General features: G+C 50.0%; 7 protein-coding genes across 10 annotated transcripts; 4 read left to right on the forward strand and 3 right to left on the reverse strand.

Moving 5' to 3' along the window:
• Positions 1 to 812: 812 nt before the first annotated feature.
• Positions 813 to 2,808, reverse strand: LOC121594102 (fumarylacetoacetase). The gene is made up of 4 exons (XM_041917055.1): positions 2,484 to 2,808; positions 2,311 to 2,394; positions 1,486 to 2,221; positions 813 to 1,320 (listed from the first exon to the last, which is right to left on the reverse strand). Exons 1-4 carry the CDS (start codon positions 2,562 to 2,564, stop codon positions 971 to 973), a joined length of 1,251 nt encoding a protein of 416 aa, XP_041772989.1. The 5' UTR covers positions 2,565 to 2,808; the 3' UTR covers positions 813 to 970.
• Positions 2,809 to 2,905: 97 nt separating this feature from the next.
• On the reverse strand, positions 2,906 to 7,903 carry LOC121594100. Of its 3 annotated transcripts, XR_006004898.1 has the most exons (6): positions 5,134 to 7,903; positions 5,019 to 5,063; positions 3,940 to 4,942; positions 3,534 to 3,862; positions 3,213 to 3,454; positions 2,906 to 3,085 (listed from the first exon to the last, which is right to left on the reverse strand). XR_006004898.1 is itself a non-coding variant. In XM_041917053.1 (5 exons), the coding sequence occupies exons 1-5, from the start codon at positions 7,821 to 7,823 to the stop codon at positions 3,316 to 3,318; spliced, it is 4,203 nt and encodes a 1,400-aa protein (XP_041772987.1). In that variant the 5' UTR covers positions 7,824 to 7,903; the 3' UTR covers positions 3,093 to 3,315. The 3 variants fall into 3 exon arrangements, 2 of the variants coding, with proteins under 2 accessions (XP_041772987.1, XP_041772986.1); XM_041917053.1 differs by lacking the exon at positions 2,906 to 3,085 and having other exon boundaries at positions 3,093 to 3,454; positions 5,019 to 5,060; XM_041917052.1 differs by lacking the exon at positions 2,906 to 3,085 and having other exon boundaries at positions 3,094 to 3,454.
• Positions 7,904 to 12,295: 4,392 nt separating this feature from the next.
• On the forward strand, positions 12,296 to 15,745 carry LOC121593962 (N-alpha-acetyltransferase 35, NatC auxiliary subunit-like). The gene is made up of 11 exons (XM_041916768.1): positions 12,296 to 12,625; positions 12,709 to 12,860; positions 12,938 to 13,083; positions 13,171 to 13,394; positions 13,471 to 13,705; positions 13,776 to 13,811; positions 13,888 to 14,008; positions 14,083 to 14,264; positions 14,361 to 14,555; positions 14,634 to 15,413; positions 15,494 to 15,745. The coding sequence occupies exons 1-11, from the start codon at positions 12,585 to 12,587 to the stop codon at positions 15,635 to 15,637; spliced, it is 2,256 nt and encodes a 751-aa protein (XP_041772702.1). The 5' UTR covers positions 12,296 to 12,584; the 3' UTR covers positions 15,638 to 15,745.
• Positions 15,746 to 16,055: 310 nt separating this feature from the next.
• LOC121593931 lies at positions 16,056 to 17,263 on the forward strand. Its single transcript, XM_041916729.1, has 2 exons — positions 16,056 to 16,249; positions 16,326 to 17,263. The coding sequence occupies exons 1-2, from the start codon at positions 16,216 to 16,218 to the stop codon at positions 17,165 to 17,167; spliced, it is 876 nt and encodes a 291-aa protein (XP_041772663.1). The 5' UTR covers positions 16,056 to 16,215; the 3' UTR covers positions 17,168 to 17,263.
• Positions 17,264 to 17,266: 3 nt separating this feature from the next.
• LOC121593932 (translocon-associated protein subunit beta-like) lies at positions 17,267 to 18,570 on the reverse strand. The gene is made up of 3 exons (XM_041916730.1): positions 18,439 to 18,570; positions 18,152 to 18,349; positions 17,267 to 18,059 (listed from the first exon to the last, which is right to left on the reverse strand). The coding sequence occupies exons 2-3, from the start codon at positions 18,342 to 18,344 to the stop codon at positions 17,674 to 17,676; spliced, it is 579 nt and encodes a 192-aa protein (XP_041772664.1). The 5' UTR covers positions 18,345 to 18,349; positions 18,439 to 18,570; the 3' UTR covers positions 17,267 to 17,673.
• A 452-nt stretch (positions 18,571 to 19,022) lies between these two features.
• LOC121593513 (phosphoglucomutase-like) lies at positions 19,023 to 21,260 on the forward strand. Its single transcript, XM_041915895.1, has 2 exons — positions 19,023 to 19,394; positions 19,468 to 21,260. The coding sequence occupies exons 1-2, from the start codon at positions 19,317 to 19,319 to the stop codon at positions 21,073 to 21,075; spliced, it is 1,686 nt and encodes a 561-aa protein (XP_041771829.1). The 5' UTR covers positions 19,023 to 19,316; the 3' UTR covers positions 21,076 to 21,260.
• Positions 21,261 to 21,902: 642 nt separating this feature from the next.
• On the forward strand, positions 21,903 to 23,014 carry LOC121592614 (optineurin-like). Of its 2 annotated transcripts, none has more exons than XM_041914241.1 (3): positions 21,903 to 22,160; positions 22,230 to 22,567; positions 22,638 to 23,014. In XM_041914241.1, exons 1-3 carry the CDS (start codon positions 22,056 to 22,058, stop codon positions 22,819 to 22,821), a joined length of 627 nt encoding a protein of 208 aa, XP_041770175.1. In that variant the 5' UTR covers positions 21,903 to 22,055; the 3' UTR covers positions 22,822 to 23,014. The 2 variants fall into 2 exon arrangements, with proteins under 2 accessions (XP_041770175.1, XP_041770174.1); XM_041914240.1 differs by having other exon boundaries at positions 21,906 to 22,160; positions 22,635 to 23,014.
• Positions 23,015 to 23,846: the final 832 nt, after the last annotated feature.

The following is a 23,846-nucleotide window of genomic DNA, read 5'->3' on the forward strand; positions in this document are numbered from 1 at the left end:
AGTGATGTGAATCGTTTATGTAATTGTAATGTGAACGCAAAATTAGCCAAAATGCGCTCCCCCCAAAAACACAGACAAAAAAAACTATATATATGTATACACGATGCATTAACACATGGGGGAGAGAGCATGTTTAAAACCGCCGTAGTCGAAACAGCAGTTAAAAACAATTACACACGTACATGTACAATATAGGTTTGGCTTCAGTTGCTTCACCACTGCATCTGCATCCGAGTGAGATGCATCTAATATTCTGCGCAAAAAAGAAGAAGAAGAAGAAGAAGAAAAAAGCAGCACCACTACGTACGTTTGCCTAACGTTATCTTCTTCCATTTATCCCTTCCCACTGTCCCGCCCCACTTTTTGCTTGTCGAGCCAAAAATTCCAATGCAATAGGCGATGCGATTGTACAATGTGTTAAGGTAACAAGAAAAGAAGAAGAAAAACAAATCGATAACAAAAAACCATACAACTAAACAGCGAAAATCAATTATAATCCCGACAAAGCAAACGCACAGCAGAACAGGACAACCCGTGTGGCGTTGAAAGTAACAAACGAAACTACATAAATACATACACACAAGCAGAATATGCAAAACATGCAAAAAAAAAACACATTAAACGAATCTCTCCTTTATCCCCATAGATGTTATGTGTTGTTGGAACTAAAATAAAGAATTGAACAAAACGAAAAGAAAACAAACAAAAAACGAACATAAAACTTGCCCCCAACAAGAGACGGTATAACAATAGCAACATCAACAAGAGCATGAAAAAAAAACAAACACACACACACAAACAAAACACCTGGATAAGAATGCATTAATAAAGGCGTATAATATCTATTGGAAATTGTAGCTGTAAAAAACCAACACGACTGCAACTGGTCACTGCCAGCTATTACTCCTCCGCGTGTAATGCGCCTCCGAAAACTGAAGAAACTGGGTGGTTGGGTGGATGAGTGTGTGTGTTACTCGAACGGCGTGGCCGGAAGTACGACACCGGCGCAAGATCCGAACCCGATGCGCAACCCGTCGGCCCCGGTACAGTAGCCGCGGATCAGCACCTCGTCGTGGTCCTGGAGAAATTTGCGCGTCTCCCCACCGGCCAGCGAAACCTGCTTCGTGCCCTTCCAGCTTAGCTCCAGCATCGAGCCGAACGAGTCGGACGCGTCGCCGCTGATCGTGCCCGACGCCATCAGGTCGCCCGGCTTCAAATTACACCCGGTGACGGTGTGATGTGCGATCTGCTGCAGCGCCGTCCAGTACAGGTTGCGGTAGTTGGACCGGCAGACCGTCGTTGCTACGCCGGTTGTCTTCGCTGCGGGTTTGGGTGGAAAGGAAGAATCAAGAACACGCGCACACACACGAGAAACGCATTAAGAAACGTGAAATATTCAAATGCCGATCGAAGAAAACAAAAACAGGTTTCGATTTCGATGCCAAGACCGGTTCCAAGGGGAAGAAATCATTATCTACGACTTACGTTTGATGTCAACCTCCAGCTTGATGTCGAAGTTGAACTGCTGCTCGTGCTGCAGGTACGGGAACGGTGCCGGATCCTGCGGGAAGTTATCCACCCGGAACGGTTCCAGCGCCGCCACCGGTACGACCCACGGCGAGATCGTGGTGCCGAGATTTTTCGCCGTAAACGGGCCGAGCGGTACGTACTCCCACTTCTGGATGTCCCGTGCGCTCCAGTCGTTCATCAGCACGAAGCCGAACACGCGCCGGGCCGCGTCCCGCACCGACACCCGCTCGCCGAGCGCGGTCGGCGGTCCACCGACGAAGAATGCCATCTCCAGCTCGAAGTCAAACAGCCGGCAAGGGCCGAACGCCGGTTCGGCACCCTCGACCGGGAGCGTTTGGCCGTACGGGCGGCGGATCGGGGTGCCCGACACGACGACCGAGCTCGCCCGCCCATGGTACCCGACCGGCAGATGCTTCCAGTTCGGCATCAGTGCGTTCTCCTTGCCGCGGAACATGACGCCCACGTTCGTGGCGTGATGGATCGACGAGTAAAAGTCCGTATAGTCGCCGATCGTGGCCGGCAGGTGCATCTGGGCGTCGGACTGTGCCACCAGCGCTCGCTGCTGCAGGGCGGCGTCCTTGTGCAGCGCTGAACCCTCCAGCAGCAGCTCCTTCGTAGTGCGTCTCACCTCATCCCACGCTTCCCAGCCGAGCGACATGAGATCGTTCAGGACGGTCGACTTTAGCGCACCCTTAGGGGGTGGGCGGTAATGGAACGGTGAAGAAAGAACACTTTAGTTTGTATTATAAAAATAAGGTAAATCGTAACAAATAAGCTTACCTGCACTCGCTCCGGGTAGAAGCTGAGCACCGCGGACAGGTCAAGGATCTGCTCACCGATTGCCACGCCAATACGGGCAGTAGGCTGTGAAAGAGAGCGGACCGCGTTGCCATGAGAGCCCGGGTTGCGTTATGCTTAGCGATACCCCCCCCCCCCACAACCAACCAACTTACGTTGCCGGCGGTGCTGAACACACCGTACGGAAGGTTCTCCAGCGGGAAATCGCTTCCCTGCGGCACAGTAACAAACGACATGGTTCGGCCGGGCGTCGACGGGTTCGTGGATAGCTCCGGTAGCAAAGACGACGGGCACGGAATGCAGACACAAAGCACTGTGACGAGTGTCGCTAACGACGGCAAGCGGGGAAGAGCCAACGTTTCGTATGCTACCTCGCGATAGCGCTCACGGTCGATAACTAATTCCGTTCCGGTGTGGTTCTACGCCCCAAACCAGAACAGAAAGCCTGCCGCGCGTGCGGGTGGAGGGGAGCACGATCGAGCCCATGTTTACGGCGCCGACCGTGCGACCGGTTATGGTGGTGTTTGTGAGATCACTCCACCGCATCGTGGAATGTGTGTGTGTGTGTGTTTTTTTCTAATACTCATGCTGTTTGTTTGTCGCATGGGAACAACAATGTTTTAGACTGGAACGCAGCGCAACCGGAGATAACGGCGGCTGCTGCGGATGCCTCATTTGCATTCTCGCTCTCTTGTCGTTTCGGAGGCTTGTCCGGACAGGGACAGGGGGAACGATATCTCGATTTCAATTGAAAATACTTTATAAATGATTAATAGTAAAGTAAGATGATACAAATTTAAAAAACAGAAAAAGATAATGATTTTAAAAAGAATAATGCAACACAAATTTCTTTCAAGGTGTAAGTATCCTCAGGAGAAGCTTACTGTTTCGCAGCATTCAAAGCGCCACTAATTGAAAGCTCCTGGTTTTTTTCCCTTTCCAACTTCCAACTGCGCCCGGATACTACCCCGATGCTATGGATCAACCCTACATAGCGGCAGCGTGGTGTTGTTTCGCGTACTCCCACATCAACAAGGCTGCCGTTTCGGGAACGGTTAGCAACCGTTTAGCCCCAATCGGCGGTATGTACACATTCAGGACCGCGTGTGGAAATCTCTCCAGCAGGCTGCAAGGGGAGCGAGAAAAAAAAACATAACTCTCAAGTAGAAAAATAACAAACACCACCAACAGCACATGTTACGTACTTTAGTACAAGCACACACTTTTTGGGCAACTGTAGCTGATGGAGCGGTGTGCTCTGGGGGGTTTCCGTGTGTTTGACGTTCACTACCGTGTAACCTTTGTCCTGCAAGTCCCACAGATATGAGTACATATTGTGGGCCTTCAGTTCACGCACCGTTTGCCACTGTTCGGCGGACGCGCTACGCATCTTGAACTGCTTGCTGTCAAGATCTTGCAGCGAGTTGATGAACAGCTGCTTGATTCCAAAGCATTTGCCCATTCTGGCAAGGTCCGCCAGATCGGGCACATCGGTAACGTTACTGGCTACCACGTACAATCCTTCGGAAGCTTGCTGCAAAAAAAAAGAATGTAAATATACATGAACACTGCGCAATCAACTTCAGCTCAGCAGCGTTTTGTTTAACCGACCCTCTTTTGCTGCGAATTGTACAACCAATACGGCAGCTCAAGCATCAGATCTTGACGCGGATCCAACCGCTTCAGCGGCACGATCGCATGCTCTGGCGGGACGAAGTAGCTCGTCCAGTCTGTTGGTAGGTAAGGCACACGGTTGGTTTCCACCACTTCCCGCGGCAGTTTCTGCACCCGCATTGCTTTGCCGAGGAATTTTTCGCCGAGTCCATCAAGCAGCTGAACGCATGCCTTCAGCAGCGCCGTCCCTGCGACGTCCTCGGCCGGTACACCGGCCGCCTTCGGTATGTTGTGAAACACGTTCTCGAACGTTAGCAAACAGTTGCTGTCAAGTTGGAATCGAACGTCCCGCAGTATCCGTGTAACGTGCGGCTTAATGTTAGTCTGCTGATGGGATTGTTTGAACATGGTGTACATTTGCTTGAACTGCGGCTTATCCGCACGTGCAAACCGTGCCAGTAGCTTGCTTATAGTGATCTGTGCCCACAAGCCAATGGTGAAGCTTTCGGCCATCGTCCAGGGCATTAACAAATAGATAGACTGATTATTGAGCGTCTTATCGCGACAGCAGCGCAGCCAGAGGATGCCGCAGATCGACTCTATGCCGGCCGGCGTCACCTTCCCGTCCTTGAGCGAGTTGGCGATGGCCAGCGTGCTAATCTCGCTGTCCACCACGATCAGCTCGAGCAGACGCTGTATGCAGGTCGGGTTCGCTTCGTACAGCAGTGCCTTCAGCAGGGCGTCCGGTTTGCTGCAGCCCGCGATGGACACCGCTATGCACAGCGCTTGCACCGCCCAAAGCTTCTGCTGAGGGGAGATTTCGAAGCGATGTTCCGAATTCAAAACCATTTTAGATTCCGGGAAACATTGCATTAGATATTCTTCCACCTTGGGCACCAGTCTGTTAAAAGCACCGTCTTCGAAATGGTTGAATCGATGGAGAAACAAACTGCACATCACGCGAACCATACGCCCATCCGCTTGGTAGCGTTTTTTCAACCTACAAAACAAGGGCATTGTTGGTTGTCAATGTGTATTTAAATGTAAAAAAAAATGTTTTTATTGATGCAACTTACGGTACGTCCAAACCAAACCGTTTTATCACATCCACTTCTTGGCTGCTGAACATGAAACAAGAATACGAATTGAGTAACACTTTCAAGTCGTAGTAGGGAAATTAGCAGTACATACCTAGCATCACGCATTGGTCCATCACCAAAGATCATGCCCTGTGCTAAAATGTTGACAATTATCCTATCAAAATAGTGGAAAAATTCATCCGGAAAGCGGACCAGGCATTCCAGCACAACAAGTGGCAGTTCTTGAGTGGTGCTGCTGCCCTGCTCCAAAAACATGGACACGTAGTTTAGAACAAAGTCAGGAATATACACATCGTCATATTCCATGTACTCCGCACAGAATGGATCGAGCAGCATTTTCACAAATTTTGACATCAGTGTCAGGAAGTGGTCCTCCGATTGGTGGTGGGTTAAAATTTTCTCATAGCAGCGATCGATCATATTCACTCGGTTGAAGTTTCCGTAACATTCGTCTTCCATTTTCTTGCAGTCCGCGTAAAGCAGCTCAACCGCCAGCGTTAACACGTCGACGTTATCGATATCAAACAAGATGTGCAGTCCCGACCAATCCTCTTCCGTTTCGTATATCTCAATGAAATTCTGCACATGCTGGCGATAGTTGAGGTGAATTTCCACAACCATTGCATACACTTGATCGGTCGTTGGCGCTTCCCCCACACCGCGACGATCGAGACTGTTTTTGAGCTCTTGAACGGATACGGACTGGAAGAAAAGAGAAGCCACTCTACAACAGTCCTCGTGCCATGCGATCAGATGTGTTAGCTGTATCGTTTCTATCGCCCTTGCATGGTCTGCGTAGTCGAAGCTTTGCAACCGCTCGTCTACAAATGCTTGCAATTCCTTCATCAGACTCATCATACCGCTCAAATTTGGCCGATAATCAAATTTCCTCTTGTCAACTGCTTCCTGCAGAGCGATCAGCTGCTCACGCACAGCGAATGCTTGCTGCGGTATACGTTCGCCTGCTTCCTGCGCCTGTCTGATGCTGTCCACCGCAGATTGAAAGTTTTTGCAAATGCTATCAAATACGCTGTTAAATAATTCGGGCATATGTCCCAACAGCTTGCAACAAACGGAAATATTCGATTCCAGCATATGGCTACTCAACTTAAGGCAAGCGTATAGGCTGTTTTTAGCTCTTTGTACCAGCACCTGCTCGATGAGAAAAGTGTCCGCAGGGCTGACCCTTCCCCAGTGCGGCTCCAGGGCATCATTCGTTAGACGGTCCAGGAACAAGCTGCCATCCGGACTGCGAAAGTGTTTCTGGGTGATGGCGAACATTGGGGTAAGCTTCTGCATTTCCGCGACTACGGCCAGCAGAACGGCCGCATCGGTCGTCGGTTCGGCAAGATGATTGACACAATGCACCAGCAGCACAAATGCCGCGAAGCGCAGGGGCAAGTGTTTAATATCATGGCATACTTTAGCGCAGCTCGTAAGCGATCGTATCGTTGCTGCCGTTTCCTGCCTGCGTTTGCATTTCGATGCCAGCTTGAACGTCATTTGGTGCACTACGCTGACGATGCAATGGAACGCGACCGGGTTCCATGAGAGTTCCGGTATTGTTTGCAATAGATAATCGTACGCTTCCTGTGTGCCGTAGTACTTGCCCAGCTTGTCAATCACACCTTTCGGCACACTACCACCGTCCGCCAGTGGCGCTCGGTTTAAGCCGTCCAACAGTCGCTTTTCCATCTCCGCCTCCGTGGCGTTGAACTTGCGATACTTCAAAAAATAGTCGTGAACATGCATTACCACCTGGCCGTTGGTGTGGTCCAGGAGCAAACGGAACAGAACAGTTTTCCACTCCCAGGGCAGCAGGTCCAACAGCTTTTCGATCTGTTCCATCGGCACTGCTAGTTTGAATTCGTCCAGCCTCTCCAGTACGGCAACAATCGATTGCCACGCATTGCAGCATTTCTCCCACTCTGGCCACCAGGCAAAGTACTGTCCGGTAAAACTCATTTCGCAGTGCATCGCGTAACCGATGGCGTGCCGGAGAATGGCTACGGCTTCCATTCGGCACACGGCGTCCCTGCTGACCAACGCCTCGAACACGACCAACCACAGGTGATCTAGCTGCAATGCGCTCAGTATGTCCGCTTTCCTGTCGCCCGTACACCGCAACAACGCTTCTAGCAGCTCACGCAGCAGAAACACTTTCCGTTCAATCGGGTGCGCCGGACTGCGCGTCTCGGACAGCCACTGTTCGACCAGATCGGGATTCAGTTCCATCATCGTTTGCAGACATGCCAACGCTTTCGTGCGCATCACCCTCGAGTCCGACTGCAACCGGCGCACCATGTCCGCACCGTTAGCTCGGTTGCAGATGGCAACCAGCTCGGGAAGCTCTTGTGCTAGGATGAGAAACGTTTGCAACACATCATAGTACACCGGCGTTGCGTGCAGCTCCCGCTCGAACCGATCCACAAACGTTGTCAGCTCCCGGATCACGATCTGCAGATCGGACTCGAGCAGTGCCGTCAGCGCTAGGGCGCTCAAAGTCCAGCGGAGTGAATCGCTATCCCCTTGCAGGCGGTCGTGGTTGCCGTCCACGAGCGACAGGATAGTTTGCAGGTTAACGCCATGCAGCAGCGAGGCGGGTAGTTTTCCCCGCTGCTTCATCAGCAGCGCGTACACCAGGGCTTCGAGCGATGGTTTGTGCAGATTGTGCACATTCTGCAGGAAGATTTGCTCGCTCTGTGCGAGCTGTATCAGCTGCTCGTGCGCTTCCGTATCGGTTGTGCATAAATCTTGCACAAATTTTGATTGGAAGGTCATTTTCGGGTGAGATTCGATGCGACGTAGTTGCTTTGCTTTGAACGACTGTCGGTGCAGCACAAGGTGTATGGATAATAGGAGGTGAAGTGCTTCAGAGCAAATTGACATTTCACGACTTGACATAACAATACTGGGGGCTCCGGTATTAAAATCGGGGAGGGCTGTAGGGGGGTATAGAAAATTGTATGCGATTTGACATAACAACCCGCTGCGCAAAGCGACGCAAGAAATCATGGCGTTCTGAGAATTTTATCATGCCTTCCTTTTCTCTCCAACGGCAAATTTGTCGAGCAGCTCGTCGAGCTACCCGTCCCTGGCTCCGCCTCATACCCCTCGCCTGAGAGCGCTCTTACAGGTATCGATGTGTTGGTGCGTCAGACGGCCAATCGCTATCAGCCGTCGTCCGTGCCTTTTCTCTCCATAGCGCTATCTCTTTCTCGCGTGTGGACAATGCTCATGAGTTGCTGTGGCGCTTAAAAAGCCGTTAATAAACATTGCGCCGGTAAAGTTGCATTTTTACAAATCAAACCGAAAAAGCGCAATGAGTTCAATCGCTGCCACGTAAAAATGACCAAGGAATCGCTAGCTCACGTTGGAGGGTTTGCTGTGCAACGCGCAGAACCCTAATTCGCATGATCACGTACAGCCTGGCGCTGATTTTCATCAGCTTTCCGTTCCGCCGGCATCTAGAACGCAAGCTGATTGTGAAACCGGTATACTGGAAAGTTCACTGGCAGTTCCTGGGGCCTGCCATCGAACTGAATGTGCTAAGCATTAAGCATAACTTTCTTACACTAAGCTTTTGCTTTCGTATGGTTTAGATTACACAGATATGCTGAGCCGTCAGCGCATGGGTGTGTACGTGCGTGTGTATGCACTTTAGCCAAATGTGCTTTCTTCCGGAATGTTATGATCCATCGGTCAAAGAAAGGAAGGTGTTTATGACTGTGGCGGAAGGACGAGTTGAGGTCCATGTAAATGGTAACTGATGACCGGGAGGAGGGGGTACTGGCACACACCTGTTGGGAGATTGAACATTATACTTAAATCGACGGCGCGGAGGGGGGGGTCGCCAAGGGACCCCTACGATCATCGGTCACAAGCCCTAAAATTGTTGCCGGCATGGGGAGGGGGAGAGCGGTGCAAATGGTTTTCCAGCCACGGGGCCCCAACGACCATCTTTCCAGGGGCCCTTGTCGCTAATACTCTGTCCACTTGTTGTTGTTGTTGTTTTATTTACGAGGCCTCTGTCCACTTGTAGACATACGGCATACTATAGACTAGAGATCTTCAGCGACCGCCTAGTCCGCCTACCGTTAGATCCGCCGCTGGTTCATGACGGTGTTTTTTTTTGTGGAGGAGCATCCTTCCCCCTGCCTGCAGCGTATGCATCGGACAGAAGACAGTGTGGCAGTATGCAAGTTGCCCGCTGGATAGGAGCCGTCCCGCGGCACCACCATCATTCCGCACATCTTAACAGCATGCCCGTCATGGGTTCTAACCGCGTATGAACCGTCCGCCGTAGCAAGCGCTGACTATCCGGCTACGTGGTACTCAAGTCCTGAAATGGCCGGCATGATCGCGTAGGCTATTACGCCAACAATAACAATAATAAGAAGAAGAACTTAGCATAACAGTCCACACCCGGAGAAGAGATTAGCTTGTCTTTGTTGCTGCCGCGCTACCACTCTGACGCGACAAATGCACGGAATGCCCTCGACCAAAGGACATGAGCCTACCGAGCCGAACTCATTCCAAGGCAGTGCCGATCGCTCGGCGTCATGATACCGGCTTGCCCAGCCAACAAGCCACCAGATTCTGGACGGACAGGTGCAGCACCATACGCGCACCGTAATAAACAAATCCAGGATCCTTTTTTGTATGGATTCAATTCAAAAAGTTGCTTCAACTTGCATCCGATAGCAGAATTGGAAAGAAATGTGCTACATATCACATGCACGTTTGCTTCGATCGTGTGTCTTTTTAATACCCCCAACAGCAGAGCCGATCGCAAAGATGGTGGTGCCAATCCAATGGTTGTGTTGTCTCTCAGGTAGCGAGATCGAAAATGCACGGACTTTGTTGCCGCAGTGGATGAAAATTTACGCATCAGAATCAAATATTTTTGGGGTTTCCACACGCTCGCACACACACACACACACACACACACACACACACACACACACACACACGCGCGCGCAAACACACACACGCATGCACGCACACATGCACGAACGCGCGCACGCGAGCGCGCACCCACGAATGTGCGCACGCGAACGCGCACCCACGAAAGCGCGAAGGCGAGCGCGCATCCACCACCAGTCCCCCCCCCCCCTCTCCCGCACGAGCGAGTACGGCTACCTTATCGGAAGAAAGGCTGGTTCAGCTATCTTGTAGCGCATCCTCATCCAAAGCGCTGGGCGGGGTGGGGGATCGCGACATGATAGAGTGAACGGTCACTTTCCCCGCGCTGTGTGTGTGCGTGTGTGTGTCGAGACCCAAAACTCGAGACAGATTTCAGCACTTTACAAAAAAAAAATATAGCACTTTACTATACACCGTGCTACATGATGATTAGAAGGTCGTTGAAGCATCACACATGTTCTAATAAAAAAATATTAGATTAGTGTTAGACGTTCTCCTACGCTTGCTTTAAATAGGCTTCTTCACCCTCAATTGGCACGGGCGTCGAATGGTCTCATCAGCAGCGGCACGAAATAAAATAATCCATCAATACACCGATAACACTTTAAATCCCAATCCAGCTTCTCCCGCATCGTCTCAAGGTCACACACTAATTAATAAATGCTAACACCCACCAATAACAATACACAACCGCAATGCACTTAGAAGTATCAACGCATACACCACAACACCCAATCAGCTGGCGGCGGAAGGCACGGGCTGAAGCGCAAGTAAGGCAAGGCAGGGTGAGGGAGGGAGAGGAAGCGGAAGAAAAAATGGGCGCCATTTTTTTTTAAATTTTTGACCGTTTTTTTTTTTTGCTCCGCCGCTGCCCGAACTTGCCGCCCGAACTGCCCGAACTGCGCGAGCCAGCGCTGGAATCGCTGAAGTCCAGCGCGTCAGACGAGCCAAAATCTGCGCTGGCCAGCGCAGATTTTGGTGCATTTTCTGCGCTGGAAACTGCTCGAATTTGCGCAGCGGGAATACTCAATGATGGCGCCCGGAAAACGCGCTAACAATTCACCTCCTTAATAAAGACACCTTGGTGCAGCACTTGCCCAATGGGACAAAAATAAAAAGCTTGGAGCTAAATAATCGTTTTTCTCCCTCTATCCTCTATACCGCGCTTGCTTGCACGCGAGCGCTCGAGTATATTCGCTCAGAACTGAGTATTCGCAGTTCAACCCGTGCAGTGAGAATTTATGTGTTTATGTGCATCGAAATTTCGAAACTCCGTTGGAGCCAAAGCCTCTATAAACTATTCAAACAACAACAACGGGAAGTAGAAGCTTCTTCACAAGCGACTCTTTTCGCTACTTTTCACTGTTTTGAATCGCTTGGGTGCCGGTTCGTTCGTGGAAATGGAGCTCGCGAAAACCGTTTGTGAGAATGCGAAAGTGCGAATGGGAGGTCTTCTTCTTCTTCTTCTGTTTAGGTTGATGGGTTACATCCTCCTATACTCTCTTTTTGGGAGGTATAATCAGAGGCGTACCATCTGAGTTTGGGAGTGGACTGTCATCCATGTCTCCTTTTTTTCCAGGTTGGTTTATATTGTGTCGTTAGTTACTTAGTCTTTTTTCCGTTATTTCCTCCGTTCATTATTATTATTATTATTTTTATTTTTTTTGTATTATATTGTATTTTTGACTACGTTATACCGGGCTAGATTCGGTTTATTATTTCTAAGCGATTTTCCATTATGGTTCCCCTTTCATGGTCTTTCCTTAATTTAAATTTAAATATTTTTTTTTTCTTTTTTTTTTCGTTTGTGTTTGTGGGTTGTGCTGGTTTTTTTTTTTTTATGAATGAGTTGTTATTATTATTATTTTTGTGAGGTAAGAGAATATTTGTTCTGTTTGTTTCTTTTGTATGCGGTTGTATGGTTATTGCTTATTTTTCTGCTTATTATTTTTATTTTTTCACGTCCCTCTGTTTCTGAATTGGGATTTGCCACCTTAAGGGCAAATTCCAGCAGAAAGGGTGTTCTGGTTGTGACTAGTGGCATATGGCTTTCTATTCATCTTGTTGCAATTCTCGTGGAATTGAAGGATGCATGTGGCCTGCCCTTTCTCCTCAAAAATACGATGGAGGTCCCGAGTTGTAGGTAAGGTTTTCCTTTTATTTTTTTTTGTTTTTAATAGAAATGTATAAAATATTAAGTAGATAAATAACTGGGAGGTCGGCGTTTGACAGCTTGGCGGTAAACATTAGGCCCTGCGCACACTGGTAGATGGCGAAAGCAAGAATTATTATTATTTTTTAATATTTTTTGTATAAAGGAAGCTTGATCACAAGAAAGTATTGAGAAAATGAAGGGAAGTTTAACATCAAGCGAAGATATATTCTGATAAAGATCGAAGTTGACCCCAAGCATTTTTGCGAACAAAATAATCGCACGCCTTATATGTCCTTCGAACAGCTACAGTGTGCATTGGCGTGTTTGTGTGTGGGGGGGAGTAAAAACTATTTTGACAGCTCGTCTTCCAGACACCCTGCTGGCCCCGTTTTATTTATTTAGCTATTTCGTGCATTTTGCCACCACAAAAAGGACTTTTTGTACGGGTTTTCACGGGGAAAATGTGCGACCAATCATCGGAAGCAGAAGTACTGCCCCAAGGGTAAGGCCTCCCGGAGCTGTGGCGTTGGTTTCGGGAAACGATTGTCCGCAAGTAAACAACGTCTCCGCTTCGCTTCCCAACAGGCACCAGAATGAAGAAAGCGAAAACCCATCCCACCCACCGTCCAACGTTGAGGCAGAAGCTGCTGCTGCTGCTGCTGCTACGGTAGGCCAAATGGAACCGTGCGCGGATGATTGGAATGAAATTACCGCACAGTTTTTCGACTGTGTGAAGGGTAAGAGCGGGAAGGGACGGTCGCGCCGAATGGTCGCAAACATTAATCCCCGGTGTGCGTCTTGTTGCCCTCGGCAGATCTCAAGCTCGGCGAGCTGGTGCACGACTCCACGTTCGGGCTGTTGGAAGCTATGTCCGCGATCGAAATGATGGACCCAAAAATGGACGCCGGTATGAGCTGCAACCGGGAGGCAACACCGCTAACCTTCGATACAGCGGTGGAGGTATGATAACGTGGTAGAGCAATCGCTACCACCCGGTGGCCAATGGTGCTCTACTGCCAGCTTATTTGCTTACCATGTTTCCCCCAGACAGGACAGATCAAGCTAAACAATCTGCTGGCGAAGGAATCGATCGGCATCATCGATGCGGTGTACTCGTGTACCGTCTCGTGGCTGGAGGGACACTCGATGGCCCAGACCGTGCTGACCTGTCTGTATCTGCACAAACCGAACCGAATCGAATGCAAAACCATGCGCTCGTTTTCGATCGCCATACAGAAGATCATCAATCTGATACGAAACTTTATCATCAGGTACCTGAAATGGCAGTGTTAGAAAAAGGCTGTTGTGTGTATCATACTTCACTTCTCCTCCACCCCTTCCCTATAGAGCCAACGTGTACGAGGAGGAAGATTTCCAGCACAGCTCGTTCGATTACAACCTGAGCGAGGAGGTGACGGAAACGAAGGCGATGAACATGCTGAAGGCGGCCGAGGAGGAGCTGATCAAAAAAACCAAAGACACGGAGGATGAGCGGGAAAGGGAGGAGCTGCAGGCACTGTTGGCACGCGTTCGGTTCACGCGGCTGCTTCTGCACAGCTTGGTGGGAATGTACCCGCTGAAGGTAATTGTGTGCAGGAAGGAAGTGATGGCAGAACTGGTCACTAATCCGTCAATCGTCCTCCGTTTTACAGCAAGGCAATTGGCGGTATGGGCAGGAAGTTGCAGCGGTAGGCCATGGAAAAGCGTATAAGCGTACCATTTGCAACGAAAGAGCTAATGAGTTTTCCCCCCTTTTTTGTACAGCAAACGGCCGTACCGTTGAAAACCGAAATGATCGATATCGTAAAGTCACTGAACGGGGCGTTGGAGCTGGCACAGGCCATAGAAAAGACGATTGAGCTGGGCACACAGCCCGTGGAGGGATGTAAGTGTCTTGCGGTTTCGTTTACGAGGTGCACGTAATCAAACCATTGCTTACTTCAATCTTTCCCTTCCCAGCGGATGCACCGAACCCGATGGGCTTTTCCATGATGGTAAACCAGCGGTTGCTACCGCCGACGTTTCCACGCAGCACCAAAATCAAGGACCGCCAACTGAGCATCCAATACCTGACCGAGCTAATCCAGCGCATCAAGCATGCGTGCAAAATTGCCAACTGCACCAGCTACCATGCAGCGTTGGTGAGTAGTGTGACCGATTCGGTCGTTGCGTGTATAAGTACAAACGATCGCTGGAAGTTAATGTTTGCCTTCTTTGCCGTTTTTTCAATTTTCAAGAACTTTCTGATGGACTTTAACAAGAAGTTTACACCCTGCCTGCTGTCTCGAAGTATACCGCAAACGCTGTACCTACCCGCCGGCCGGTTGGTGTTTGGCGTGAAACCACTCATCGAGGTGCTGAAGGAATCCGTACGGGCTTTCATCGCCCCACCAGCCCTCCGTCCGGACAATCCGCTGTACAACAATCCTTTCGTAAGTGAGCACATTTGCAGTGCAATGATGATTAAATTGGTTTATCACATGCTTTGTGCACACTCCCGTTTACTGTAGGCGATAAACTGCATCAACTCGTTCTTCGAGTACCACGAGCAAACGTTCTACTCGCTGTTCGCGATCTGTGGCTACAATCGGGCCCGCCAGCGCGACCATCTCGGGCTGCTGCTGCTCAACTTTGCCCACCTGCAGGATGGGGCGGAGCGGGTCGACGTGTACCTGCACTCGCTCACGCCGCGCAGTGAAAATTCCCGCCACCTGGCGTGCTTCGGCACGTGGGTGTTTTATCACTGTTTGCGCGCCATGTCGTTCTATCTGCTCGCCGGCCTAGAGCTGGAGCTGTACAGTGTGCACGAGTATCTGTACATCTTCTGGTACCTGTACCAGTACCTGTTCAGCTGGATCGTGTCCGCACTGACGCGGGCGGAAACGTTCCTCGCGGAGCAGGAGTATGCGGCCGACCCGAAGGCGGCCAAGGCGAGCCAGAAGAAACCGAAATCGAAAAAGCGCAAAACGAAAACGGACGTAAAGGAGATACTGTTTAACGAAGCGATGGAGATGCTGTGCGGCGGCTACTACAAAGCGCTGGTCGGGTTTTACAAGGAGGATCGCATCCCGGAACCGCTGCCACTGTTCGACAACGAGCAGGTACGGTTCGAGCATCGGTTCGCACCGTTCGCGAACCTTTCGACGCCGCCCCCGATGCCGTACAGCGAGTTTCGGCAGATGAAGTTCATCATGATACAATCACCGGCGACGGAGCTGTATGCGGCGGCCGCGAAACACTTCCACGAGGCGCGCATGCTGCTCGAAACGTTCCCGAACCCGGACGAAGAGGTAGGGAGGGAAAGACCTTCTTTCCTGGTGCATGCGTGTCGTCGTTGTGCTAATGCCGTTTCTTTTCGCATTCATTTCAGTGGCACGATATCGTGAAGGTAGCCAAAACGAACTACGTGATGATGAACCTGCTGGCCAGTGGGCACAGCCGGCAGTCGAAGCAGCCGCCGGAGTTTGACTTTTCCTGCCATCGATACTTTCCGATCATCAAGCAGAGGAAGTAAAGTCAGTTTTTGTGCTCATGTGCTATTATTTATTTCAATAGAAAGCTTCCACCGGAACACGTTTTACCACAGTAGAGAGTAATAAATGAGCAATGAATGGTTTGTGTACGACTTCGAGCGGAAAAATAGTAATCAATTTGTATTTGCTGGAGTTATTCCATCCGAACATTATAACAAATGACAAAATGAATTTGTTTTGAATATTTTGCAAAATTTGAATGGCACAGAAATAACGGCTCATACAAATATTTACCATTTTTATCAGTCGCCCACTGTGCTACGGCCCGTTTGTACTAAAAATTCGCGGCATTGGCAGAGTGGACAGAGTGATAAATTTTATATTTTTATCGCAATATTGGAAAAAAGCCTGTGATATTCTGCAGTAATAATAAAACTTCGTTAGTTATAGGGTGCAAGTCTTTGAAACAATAGGCTTAAGAAAAATCGCTTGAATCACAGATAAATGGATAGTTCTGGTCACTCTGAACATTTCGGTTCAAATTCTTTGTTCTAAAACGGCGCATCCAAATAATGGCGGCGTCTAGTAAGCGTATCCAATTCAAAATAAAGCAAAAAGTATGAGTACGGAGGAAATCAGCTCATCTGGAACAGGTAAATCGCATTATTATAAACAAATTCACCTCATCAAATATAATCCACCCATTTGCATCATCCTTTTTTCACCCAGATGATGGACCACAATCGCTTGCCCGGCGGATAATACACTACTTCTACCACCGGCAAGCGATCGCCAAGGATGCGTGGGACATTGCCTTCTGGCAGGAGTTTCGCCGCCATCATCCAGACGTAACACTCGAGCCGAAAGCGCTGCGGTCGTACTTTTTCCATGAAGTAATGCGCAACCCGCGCGAGTGGAGCAATCTCTCCTACGAGGTGATCCAGTACCTTAACCCGCTGTTTAACCGGATCCGCGAGGAGGTGCTCGAGTACCGGGATCTGGTCGAAGGTATCGATTACGTGTACGCGGAAGATCCGGCCGATCTACGCACGGAAGCGAACGGCACGCAGATGCCTCCTTTGTGTTTGGAGCCGGGCGGTGGGTTGGTTGCTCCTTCACGCGCCACCAAGCGCTACATAACGCCCAGTACGGCACAGATCCGCAGCTTCGTGGCCGCCGCACTAAGCGAACTGCTCTGGACGGAGGATGAAAACGAGACGAAGCCGACGCTCGACGCACAGGAATGCTTATCGCGCATTGCTGTGCTGACGTCCAATTCGATTGCGTTGCTCAACTGCATCGAGCCGGGCATGGCATGCTATGAGCGGTTTCATGGGGCGGATCCAGTGGAGAGGGCGGTTTTGCCGGAGGATGATACACCGGCGAGTGGACTAGAGGTGTCCGGTACACCCCGGATGCACCCGCTGGCATCATCCACGCCGATACCATCGACAAGCGGCCAGCCGGGTACTGTCCGTGGGCCCATTATTTCTTCCCGCACGCCAGCCTCCGTCCTGCGGCATGTTCGGAGCAAGCCCCGGAAGGGTGCATTCAAGAGAAATATCATGTAGAGTGAGTGGTTGGTTGCGCATTATTACATACTTACGTTCCTGTTGAATAATTTAAAGAACTTAAATACACTTCCAATGAACTCCAAGGCGTTTTGTACGTTTGTTTTTCAGCACGAACGTAGTTCGCATTCGGTTTATTCACAAAACCAAATGAAAAAAAAAAATAGATCTGCTCCTCCAACCTTCTCTGCTTCTTCCACTTCTTTGTGATTCCTCTGTGACCTCGGAGCATTTATGGGGAGTGGGATTGCGATGCGGGTGATGCGGCTTTAGAAGGATGAAAACGGTTTCAAATTGAGCCTCACGTGGGGGTGATGAGGCGAAAACTAATGACGATCAATGATGCTACTGTTGCTGCTGCTGCACACTCCGGGTTTACGGCCTTACAAATTAAATTAGTCTTCAAAGATGGATGTTGAGTCGGTGACTCGCGCTGCCAAACGACTGGAAAATCGGTCACTGGAGCACATCGCCGTTTTGTTGCTACTGCTGCCTACTTGGATGACTTAGTTGGCCTTCTTGGACGATTTGCCCATCGCTTCGTACTTGGACTTGGAGCTGTACCACATCACGTACGGGATGGCCAGGGACGGCAGCGTCAGGAAGGCGAACGCCAGCCAGTCCAGATAGTGCGAGCTGAACTGCTTGTTGAACTGTGCCTCGGCCACGATCGCGCCCTCGCCCGGCTCGGAACTGATCGAGAACTGGGGCTCGGTGGCGTCCTCCGTCGCGAGATAGTTCACCTCGGCGGCGGTGAAGTTCAGGTAGCCGTACTGCTTCGGCCGCACCACCACGATGTGCGTCACGTTCGTCTGCGGCGCAATGCGATCGATCGACGCGGTCAGCTGGCCACCGACCACCTCGAACACCTCCGGATGGAATCCGTTGTCAACTGTGGGTCGGAGGAAAAGGACATTCGATTAGATCGATTAGACACGCTGCTTCTCGATGTTCCCCACACACCACCACCCCTTTTACACTTACCCAGGCGCACATTAACAGCCGGTCCGGAGCCAACGTTGTACAGCGTGTACTTCACCACGATATCACGAGCCTCGACCAGGTATTTGTTCAGGATGTGCTTCGAAACCAGCAACCGGGCGGTGTTTTCCTCGTTCGCCAAACCGAGCTGGCTGACGGCGAGCAGCGCTAGCAGTGCGTACAGGAAGCTTTTCATCGTTGCTGGATGGGGGAACAAATGGGGGACGCCTCTTTTCCGATTACAAATCTCACTTTCACAACACGCGGTGCGTTCGTTGCAGTTTCCTTACCAAAATTCGCGAGTAGTGTGCCGACCGAGAGAAAAACGGGAAGCCGAATGTAAATACTTTCTTCCTTGGCAGCGGCGACGGCGGAGTGTACACGTCGAACAGAAATTATGTTATGTTGGCAGGCCAAACTCGCTCGTCAAGTTCCAACACATCGAACCGAGCGGCACAGTGGGCGCTGCCTTGTGCCGGTTTGACGTTTGAGCGTTTGACAGTTGTGCACCAGTTCAAAAAAGCGCTTAGTTTCGCTATGTTTTTAATTTATTTAAGTTATGTGGCACGAAAATAAGCGTTATTTTACTCTTGTTTAATAAAACAATACAAATGCGTGTACTATTCGTGTAAATTTCTTTAAAATATTTGAACTATTTCGGAAGAAAACCCACAGTGAAGTGTCAAGGTTAATAGATTATTGTTGTCAGTTTTCTTTTATTCAATGATTTTTTCAACAACAAAATCAACATCTTCATATAAAATGGATTTTGCAAAGATGTATCTGAATTTCCTGTAATTTTTATTTTCAGTATTTTTTCCTAATTCAATCTCGCCTCTACAACCCTCTGTCCATGCACCTTGGTCCGGGCGTTTGTTATCATTCTGTCAAGAACGGTCAAATAGCGCAAGTTGATAAATTGTCTCCGTACGACCTTGGCTGAAGGTGATTTCAAACAGATAGAAAGGAGTTTTGCGGAATTTACAAGAGGCTCGCTGCTTATCTCCGATCACACAAACGCGACACGACGGAAGGTTCTCGCGCTTCGGCTCGGTTTCACGCAGCAGCAGAAGGCTTCATTCCGTTCGGACGTGCGGTAAAGGTTGAGCGCGCTTACAACTGAAACAATTGGCCAGGCTTTTGCTTCTTCCGCACCATCGCCAGCGTCATGAGCGTTAAGATCGAAACGGTTGCGACCACCCCGTTTGAGGGCCAAAAGCCAGGCACTAGCGGTCTGCGCAAGAAGGTAAGATTCCCGCGGAAGTACAGCATTCCATCTCACTTCCCTCTCAAATAACCTCCTTTTCTCCTTCGCTCAGGTCAAAGTGTTCACCCAGAAGAACTACACGGAAAACTTTGTCCAATGCATCCTGGACGCGAATGGTCCGGCCCTGGCTGGCTCTACCCTCGTGCTCGGCGGTGACGGACGGTACTTCTGCAAGGAAGCGTCCGAACTGATCGTTCGCCTGTGTGCCGCGAACGGTGTGCGCAAGATACTGCTCGGCCAGAACGGCATCCTGTCGACGCCGGCCGTCTCAAGCCTGATCCGCCGGCACAAGGCACTCGGTGGCATTGTGCTGACCGCGTCGCACAACCCGGGCGGCCCGGAGAACGATTTCGGCATCAAGTTTAACTGCGAAAACGGTGGCCCAGCGCCGGACGCGTTCACGAACAAAATCTACGCCCTGTCGGGTGAGATTCGGCAGTACAAAATTGCGCCCGTCGCGGTCGACGTGGGCAAGGTCGGTGTGAAGGAGGCGCAGATCGAGGGCAAACCGTTCACCGTCGAGGTGATCGATTCCGTTGCCGACTACGTGCTGCTGATGAGGGAAATATTTGACTTCGAGCAGCTGCGGGGCTTTGTCAGCGGCAGCTCGAGACCGGGCGGCGCCCCGCTCAAGATGCGCATCGACTCGATGAACGGTGTGACCGGTAGCTACGTGAACGAGATCTTCGTCCAGTGTCTCGGTGCGTCGACGGACGGTGTGGTGCACACGACACCGCTGCCCGACTTTGGCGGGCTGCATCCCGACCCGAACCTAACGTACGCGAAGGATCTGGTCGACACGGTGCGGGCTGGGGACTACGACATCGGGGCAGCATTTGACGGTGACGGTGATCGTAACATGATCATCGGGCGCAAAGCGTTCTTCGTCACGCCGAGCGACTCGCTCGCCGTCATTGCCCACTACCTGGAATGCATTCCGTACTTTAAGAAGCACGGCGTGCAGGGACTTGCGCGCAGCATGCCAACCGCTTCGGCCGTCGATCGCGTCGCGGAAGCACTCGGCAAGGAGATGTTCGAGGTTCCGACGGGCTGGAAGTACTTTGGCAATCTGATGGACGCCGGCCGTCTCTGCCTGTGCGGCGAGGAAAGCTTCGGCACCGGCTCGAACCACATCCGCGAAAAGGACGGCGTGTGGGCGGTTCTGGCCTGGCTCTCGATCATGGCCCACACGGGCAAGAGCATCGAGGAGATTTGTGTGGAGCACTGGAAGCGGTACGGCCGCAACTACTTCACCCGCTACGATTACGAGGAGTGTGAGCTGGCCCCGTGCAACGAGATGATGGAGGCGCTGGAGAAAACCATCACCGATCCGGCGTTCGTGGGCAGGGAGCTGACGGCTGGCGGCAAAACGTACCAGGTGCGGCTGGGCGACAACTTCAGCTACAACGATCCGATCGACAAGTCGGTGTCGACGAAGCAGGGCCTGCGCATCGTGTTCACCGACGGCAGCCGGATCGTGATGCGGCTGAGCGGTACGGGCAGCTCGGGCGCCACCGTCCGGCTGTACATCGACTCGTACGAGAAGGAGAACGTGCTGGGCAGCGCGTCGGACATGCTGAAACCGCTGATCGACATTGCGCTCGAGGTGTCGAAGCTGCCCACCTTTACCGGCCGCAACGCACCGACCGTCATCACGTAAATGGCTGCAATTGGCCCTACGCATGGTGTCGAATGTCTCGCTCCGTAGTAGCAGCAGCTTGCAGTGCATTTTTAGAGCTGCGATGCCTTCCTTCACCGTATGTGTTTGTGTGTGTTTTTTGTTTTAAATAGTGTTTAGGAAATGTCGTTAACAAATAAAGTTGATTTTGCTTTGGTTTTATGAAACAAAAGTCTCTGTAAGATGATGCCTCTTATGGAAAGAATCACTCAAGCGTAGCCCGCAGGTTGTTGCGTCTCATAAAAATGTTATCACTTTACGCGAGCGCCAAACAAGGAAGCGATCGAGCGTAAGGCAGATAATAAAGCTCGAATCGATTACGAACTGCAATCTCGTTTATTTGATAAACACTGCTCATGGCAAGCATTCGCGCAAATGCAAACAACAAACCCGGCGTACATGCCAACTAATAAACCGATTTTAATTACACGTGTCACACGTGTTCGGCCATGCTTGAAGCACAACGGTTACTGTCAGATAACGGAATTAAGTGCAATAATTTTTAATTTAAACCGTGTAAACCTTCAAATTAAATTTTCTGAGTATTTTAACGTGTTTGCTCTTCATTTGAACACCGAAAATAGCGAGCAATGCGCATTCGCTCAGTTCCCAAAATCGACTGCCTTTGACGCTTCTTACTACAGCTTAATGTTCATTACAAATTACAATCACAGCTTATCGCCGAACGGGCTAATCGCACAATCTCGATACACTCCCAGCCCTTTTGACCCCAACATATCGGTGGCGGTGCTTATCGGCAAGGGGCATGCGAACCCCGATGGATGCAAAAAGGCGGAAGATAAGCTACCATTTTTTGGTACCAAACCCGACCACACAGACCGCACACGGTTACGGGCTTGGAACCGTGGGGCAGAAGCTTCGAACCGTTACAGGGGGTCAGATCGGAGCACTCTCCTCTGGCTGTGTGTGTGTGTGTGTGTGTGTGTGTGTTTTGGAAAACAATGGACGAGCTGAAGGATATACTGCGCGAGTACGTGAAGCGGAACCAGCTACTGGAAAGCTCCAACGAGCTGCTGCGCGAGAAACTGCTGGAACAGGAAAAATTGGTGAGTGGCGAGAGTGCGTTTTCAAGATGTCCGTACGAGTTCAATAACAAAAATTCATCGTTTTACAAGCGCAAAATTTACATCGACGATTTGAGCAACATGAAAACGTGCCTGGGCGGCCTGCAGGATGCGCTCATGAAGTGTCGCGCCAACATTCTAAGCCACGAGATGCTCGAAAGCTCAACCTTTGGAGGGCAGGGTGGCCACACCAAATCCGCACAAGTACCGAACGACAACACAATGGAGCTGGTCGCGTTGCAGGCACAGCTGGAGGTGTGCAAAAACGATCTTGCCGAACAGCGGGCCGCTTACCAGGAGCTGCTGATCGAGAAGAATCGAATAACGGGCGAGATGCAGACGCTGCTGCAGAAGAACCATCAGCTATCGATGAACCACGCACAAAACAGGTTCGTCGTTTGCGGTTGCTTTAACTCTTTAGCAGAGGTAAAAACCACTTCCTTTCTTTCTTTGCAGCAGAGGAACTATGGCCACCCACCAGCACAAGGTTCGCGCCACGCAGGTGGACAGCATGAAACTGTACGGCACCTCGCCCGGGGGCTTTGAGCGGCAGATCGAACCTTGCCCTCACTGTAACAATGTGTTCGGAGATTTCCTCACGCTCGAAACGCACATCAAAGATTGTCCCGGGCTCGACTACTAAATCGATATCTCGCCCTCCACGCCCGCCCGTGTGTGTGTGTGTGTGAGTGGGGGGTAAACGTGATAACGCGGCTAAGCCTTTGTTGGGTGTTATTGTTTTTTTGTTTTTATTTTGAGTGCGTTTTGTTTCTCGGCCATTTGTTTTATCGCTGTTTAACTGTGGACCAATAAATTACCATTTTTCCGGGGCTCTCTTTGCATGTGAAAAAGGACTTCATTTTTGACGCATTTTATCGAAAGCTGAAATAATGAGTGTGCAAGGGGAGGGGGTGGGGGGAATTGGCTAAATCAGCATTGCAGTTGGGTTGCAGTTTTGATTACCGGTTTATTGACTGTCGTTATCGCTGGGTTTAATTACAGTTCATGATTAAATAAAGAAAGAATACTCGAAAATGCGTCAAACGGAAAATAGGACTTTGAATTCAATCGATCCTTAATTGCTTGGGAATGTACTGATTAGACTGCATTTGCGTATTTGCGTTTGATAGCATTCTAATTTTATTTCTACCCACGTTTCTGGAAAGGTGCCACGTGTTTCTTGTAATTCAAAAATTTGAAAGTAGCTTACATCGAAAGGCGATTTAGGCGCATGCAACCTCCTAACATTGCATACATTTAGGCGCTTAAGCTTCGTTCAATGGTATCATATGAAATAGATTAAGTTGGGGGCACTACTTTTACAACTTTTATGTTAATTGATTGTGTTTTTTGACTGGCTACGACAAAATGGAAGAGCTTGTAAAAATGGAAAATGTACAAAAAAATAATAGTAAAGTCCTGCAACTGTGTTAACCTTGTGCGTTTGCACAATGGGAGCTGTTTTCTCAAAAATACATTTTTTATTCTATTTAACACTGTAATTTCATGAAATGTAAGCCGTCATTGGTTGGATTTAATAATTAACACAATATTTACAATCTCTCTCATGGTTATTTCGCTCTAAAAAGCATTTTTGAAATTAAAAGTTAACCCAAAAGTGTCACCATTCATGGCCAGATCTGACTGGCTTCTGTTACCCACTGTGCG

Source organism: Anopheles merus, chromosome 2L (genome assembly GCF_017562075.2).
Source record: "Anopheles merus strain MAF chromosome 2L, AmerM5.1, whole genome shotgun sequence".
NCBI classification, from domain to species: domain Eukaryota; kingdom Metazoa; phylum Arthropoda; class Insecta; order Diptera; family Culicidae; genus Anopheles; species Anopheles merus.